This window comes from Tupaia chinensis, unplaced genomic scaffold (genome assembly GCF_000334495.1).
Source record: "Tupaia chinensis unplaced genomic scaffold, TupChi_1.0 Scaffold000381_1, whole genome shotgun sequence".
Taxonomy (NCBI): Eukaryota; Metazoa; Chordata; class Mammalia; order Scandentia; family Tupaiidae; genus Tupaia; species Tupaia belangeri.
In genome coordinates, this window is record NW_006159883.1 from 130,663 (window position 1) to 135,657 (window position 4,995).

At 38.7% G+C, this 4,995-nt stretch overlaps 1 protein-coding gene across 1 annotated transcript in view; it reads right to left on the bottom strand.

Annotated features, from left to right (window-relative positions):
- Positions 1–4,995, bottom strand: part of PHOSPHO2 (phosphatase, orphan 2) — a 5,350-nt gene that overhangs the window by 137 nt on the left and 218 nt on the right. Inside the window, exons 2-3 of the mRNA XM_027773839.1 lie at positions 4,248–4,281; positions 2–655 (exon numbers count right to left, since the gene is read on the bottom strand). Of these exons, the coding sequence (XP_027629640.1) occupies positions 2–630 (629 nt within the window). The 5' untranslated portion in view covers positions 631–655; positions 4,248–4,281. The remainder of the gene's footprint in view (position 1; positions 656–4,247; positions 4,282–4,995) is intronic.

Sequence of the window (4,995 nt, forward strand, 5' to 3'; positions counted from 1 at the left end):
CCTGGAAAGATTTTTCTGTAAAGTATATCCTTTCCGGGGCATGGCAACATCATTCTTTTTTAAAAAGGTTACTGGACAGACATCATTTCCTCCATCGCCTATGTAAACAATTCGTGTATAATTTACTCCCTGTTGTAACTGTTTTTCTACAAATTCTACCAAAACTACATTTTTGCAAAGATTCTTTGGGCACCTACTGCAAGAATGAGCATGGTAATTTTCCACAGTGAGATGACCACTGCTATCAAAAACTGCTGGATTTGTAAATACTTTATCAAACATGTCGTGAAAATGGGCAGCTTCTAAAACCCAATCAATGAAGACTGAATTTGAATCAGAAATAATAATGCAGTCAAATTTATCCTTATTTTTTCTTATAAAGTTAAACAGTTCCACCATTCCTGGAGTGAAAGGCAATGCTGTCACTGTTCTTTTCATTTCATCTTCCCTTACACCTTCCTCTCCCAAATACTTAAAGACTCTGCCCATAAATTCTGTCCAAAATCCTTTTCGGTAAGAATCTTGTAGTTCAATAGGAAGCTTTTTGTCTGGAGCACATTGTACAATCCAGGTGTCACTGTTTTCATCTATGATTGTATTGTCAAAGTCAAAAACCAGCAAAATTTTCATGGTTCCAGAAATAGACTTTGGTTACCTGAAAAAAAAAAAAAAGAAATGTTATTCCCTAAACATACTGTGTTTATAGATTTAGCTATTTTACTTATTTAATAAACATAACTAGATGTTAATCTACTAAAACAAGGAATATAAAGAAATAAGCATTTTAAGACTACCCCTTTTTCCCTAATAAGCAAGGTTCATATTTGGGTATTTTAAGTGAATAAGAAATAAAGTATCTAAAAAAGACACTAATAATATTACGCTCCTGGGACCAGCAGTTGGTATAACGGCTATGTCGCTGGACTCCCATGTAGTTGACTGTGGTTCGAGTCCCGGACCCAGTGGCTTAAACTCACGCCAGGCGTGTGTGCATGCATGCCTGCCCAAGATCCCAAGAGGAGAATGGAGAAGGGATTATGGTGTGGCCATCCCATTGGAAGTGATATCTCGCTTTCTGTCTCTGTCTGTCTTTCTGGCAAATGCATGCACCCTACAGCAAAAATCTCTCAAAAAAATATATATATACACATATATATATATATCAGAGGTAACTATATGCTAGATGCTGGACTAATAAATTTACCATCATCTCATTTAAACAAGACAATACTAAGTAGAAACTATCCTCCTCTCGTAAAAGATACACAAACTGGGGCTTAAATTGGTTAAGTATTAGTTAAGTAGCAGAGCAGAAATTTTGGACTCCAGTCAGTTTGATTCCTTTTATTAAAGAATTATTTTATTTAACTTTATTTATTTTTAACTTGACTAGAGAGGGACAGACTGAGAGGCAAGACAGAGAGAAAGAGGGAAAGTAAGAAAGCAAGCCACCAGGTCCAGGACTCAAACCGTGGTCAGCCATGTGGGAGTCCAGCATCCTTAAACATCACTCCACCTGTGGGCCCCAGGTCAGTTTGATTCTGAAGTTCATGTTTTTTAATACTATAACCCAGTACATAAGAAACAGAATATCTAAAAATTAATCATTAGCTTAAATATTAAGGAGGTCATTCTAGCAAAAAGATGTTTAATTACATAAAAATATTCAGTAATGAAGAACCCCACCAACAAGAAAAAAAGCTCAGTTAAAAACAGAAAACACATGGGACCAGCAGATGGCGTAACGGCTACATCGCTGGACTCCTATGTAGTCGACCAGGTTTCAAGTCCCAGATCCAGTGGCTTAAACTCACGCCAGGCACATGTGCATACATGCCCAAGATCCTGAGAGGAGAATGGAGGAGAAGAGATTTGGCGTGGCCATCTCCGCTGGGAGGTGATTTCTCGCTTTCCATCTCTGTCTCTCTCTGTCTTTCTGGTGAGCGCACACTCTATAGCAAAAACCTCTCCAAAATAAAAAAAGAAAGAAAGAAAAACACATGGGACCAGAACCAAAAGATGGCCTAATGGTTACATCATTAGACCCTTACGTAGTCGACCACGGTCAGAGTCCCAGATCCAGCGGCATAAAACTCACGCTGGGTGCATGTGTGAGTGCCCAATATCCCAAGAGGAGAATGGAAGAGAAGGGATTGAAGCGTGGCCATCCCCACTGGGGAGAGAGGTGATTTCTTGCTTTCTGTCTCTCTCTCTCTCTCTGGCAAGCACATACACTCTATAGCAAAAATTTCTAGTAAAAAAAAAAAAGAAAACACAGCATTTAACTAGATGTATTCTCCAGTTTCTAACAATACATAGCTAGTGGTGAAGACAGAATAGATCTCTTGACTCACATGAAAGTAAGGGTTCTGTGTCTGTTTAGAATATGTGGAGAATAATTAACCTGGAGAGGTATCTCCTATTGTGTGATCTTACATGGTATATAATATTCTGAAACTCTGAATCTCTAGGTCTCTAAATGCCTAACCCAGGTGTCTGTGACTGACTCCCAGCGATTTAAGTGCAGAATTTACTTTCCTTTGTTACTTTCCAATGTAACAAAAAATAATAAGTATAACTGACAATTACATTAATACTGTACCTAAGCACAGTTTGAAAATTAAACCACTTTTGGAGCATTCTAAATTTATAATTAAAAAAACATTCAAATATAACTCATTGGGGGCCTATTCAGGGGACTAGTAGTTGAGAGAGCCAGGTCCCACATGGTCAATCATGGTTTGAATCCCTGCCCTGGCAGCTTGAAAAACACACTAGGTGACAGAGAGCGTGTGTGTGTGTGTGTGTGTGTGTGCAAGTCCTAAATCAGAACAGGATGGATAAACGGTATAACCACACCCCACTGGGGGGGTGCTTCCTACCCCCCTCTCTCTGGTGAGTGCACATATGCTCTGGCAATTAAATATAAATACATTTATCTATTGATAGCTCAATGTTTGAAAACTGCCTCAGGCTTAGATTTAGTTAGCTATAAATTACTCAAAATTCCACAAGGCTGAAGTTTAACATAGTTTCACTGCTGATTTAACAGTGAAACTGTTAAATTTTTTAAAAATTTCAGGTCTTTTTTAAAAATTTTTTTTAACCTTGAACATGAACCTTTATTAAAAGGTTCTGTCTTGTGTCTTTCCAGTGAGTGTGCATGCCCTCTAGCAAAAAATCTTTCTTAAAAAGTTAACTATTCTCTCCAAAAGCACATACAGTGACTATGTGTTATGTCTACGATGTTTCCATAGTGTAACAACATCTGTTTTTCACAATAATAATGAAAACTAAAAGCCACATACACATGCAGAAAATGGGGATTGGTTAAATAAATTATGTATGCAACAGGCAGAGAATCGAATATTTATTCAGCAAGTAAAAGACATTCAGTTCAAATTAAACAAGCAAGTCACAAAAGTGTGTACAATATAATGCCAGTTTTTTTCTAAAAAAATTGTATTGTATACAGTGGTAGTCATGGGTGGTTCAATTATAGTTCATACTATTTCTACACTAATTTTATAATGACTTTTCTCCCCCAAAATAATTTAAATTCTTGTTTCAGGTCGGAGTAAGTACCCTTTTGAATTCACAACAAAGGAGTGGGGGGGGGGGTATACACAGAATAGTAAATAACTAGATCAACTCATTTGTGAAGATCCACTGGTAGAGAATCTAGAGTTTGAAGCCAAATGTTATCTGACCACTATATCAAATTGGCTAAGATTTAGTGCTTTTTGTAACCAATTTAATTAAAATTCCAGAGAACTTTTGTGGAGAAACAATTCTCCATGGGTATCTAGTGGTTCTACCTGTTTTACAAGCAAGGCACTCACTGCCCTTCTCTCTAGACTACTGTCTCAAGGATGGCTGAATAGTTAAAAGCCTTGAAAAGGCATGATTAATTGTCCAGTATATTGAAGATGTGGGTTCTCTAAGCCACACAGTTTAACCAAGTGAATTCTGACTCACTTTGCTTCATCTCATGGGAACTGGGGACTGATGGGACAGAGACAAAATTGCTGATGTTTTAGCTGCTGCTGTGAATAATTCACGGTGACAGGAATTTTGAGTCTTTTAAGACCAGGGCAGGCTAAGTTGTTAACACCTGCAAATAGGGATAAATTTCAAACCCTTCCCAGTTCTTGACACTTAAGCCCTGCTTCCAACAAGCCTCAACTGCTATATGAGCACAACCTAATCTCTGCCTATAAATATTTTATTAATCCCTCCATACTTACCAGCATTATTATGGTGGAACATCTGATAGAAAACCTAAAGAAAAATAGCACAAGTGTGTATTAGAATTTTCGTTATCAAAAATCTTAGGTCTTTTCGGGCGCGTGTGCGTGCGTGCCCAAGATCCCGAGAGGAGAACGGAGGAGAAGGGATTCCGGCGTGACCATTCCCCCTGGGGGGTGATTTCTCGCTTTCTGTCTCTATGTCTCTCTCCGTCTGTCTGGCGAGCGCACGCGCCCTACAGTGAAAATCTCTCCAAAAAAAAAAAAAAACTCTTAGGTCTTTTCATTTTGAACACTCCAAGCTGGTGCCTAATGTGTACCTGTCGGTGCCAATTAGCTACCAAAGATATAATGCGTACATCAACCGGTGAGAAAAGGCCCTCTGAAACAAGCGCAGATCCACTTTTAACCGATTCTGTGTCCTGAAGAGACATGACTGGTCCCCTAAACACCATAAATTTGCTAAAAGGTATAATATAGTAAGGGCTCTGGACTCTCACATGACTGACCAGGGTTCGAGTCCTGGACTTGGCGGCTTGCTTTCTCACTCCTCTCTCTCTGTGTCCCTCTCTGTTTAAATAAATTTTAAAAATATCTCAAAGGTTCTACCACGGATGTTCTGAGGACAACATCCAAGTTTCAACGTTCCTAGTAACATGAAAAACTTAAGTCCCATCTAGTCCTGCTCATGCCGCGGAAGCCAAGGTTATTAAAAAGCGATCTTCAGCCAATTACCACGGGTTTTCCA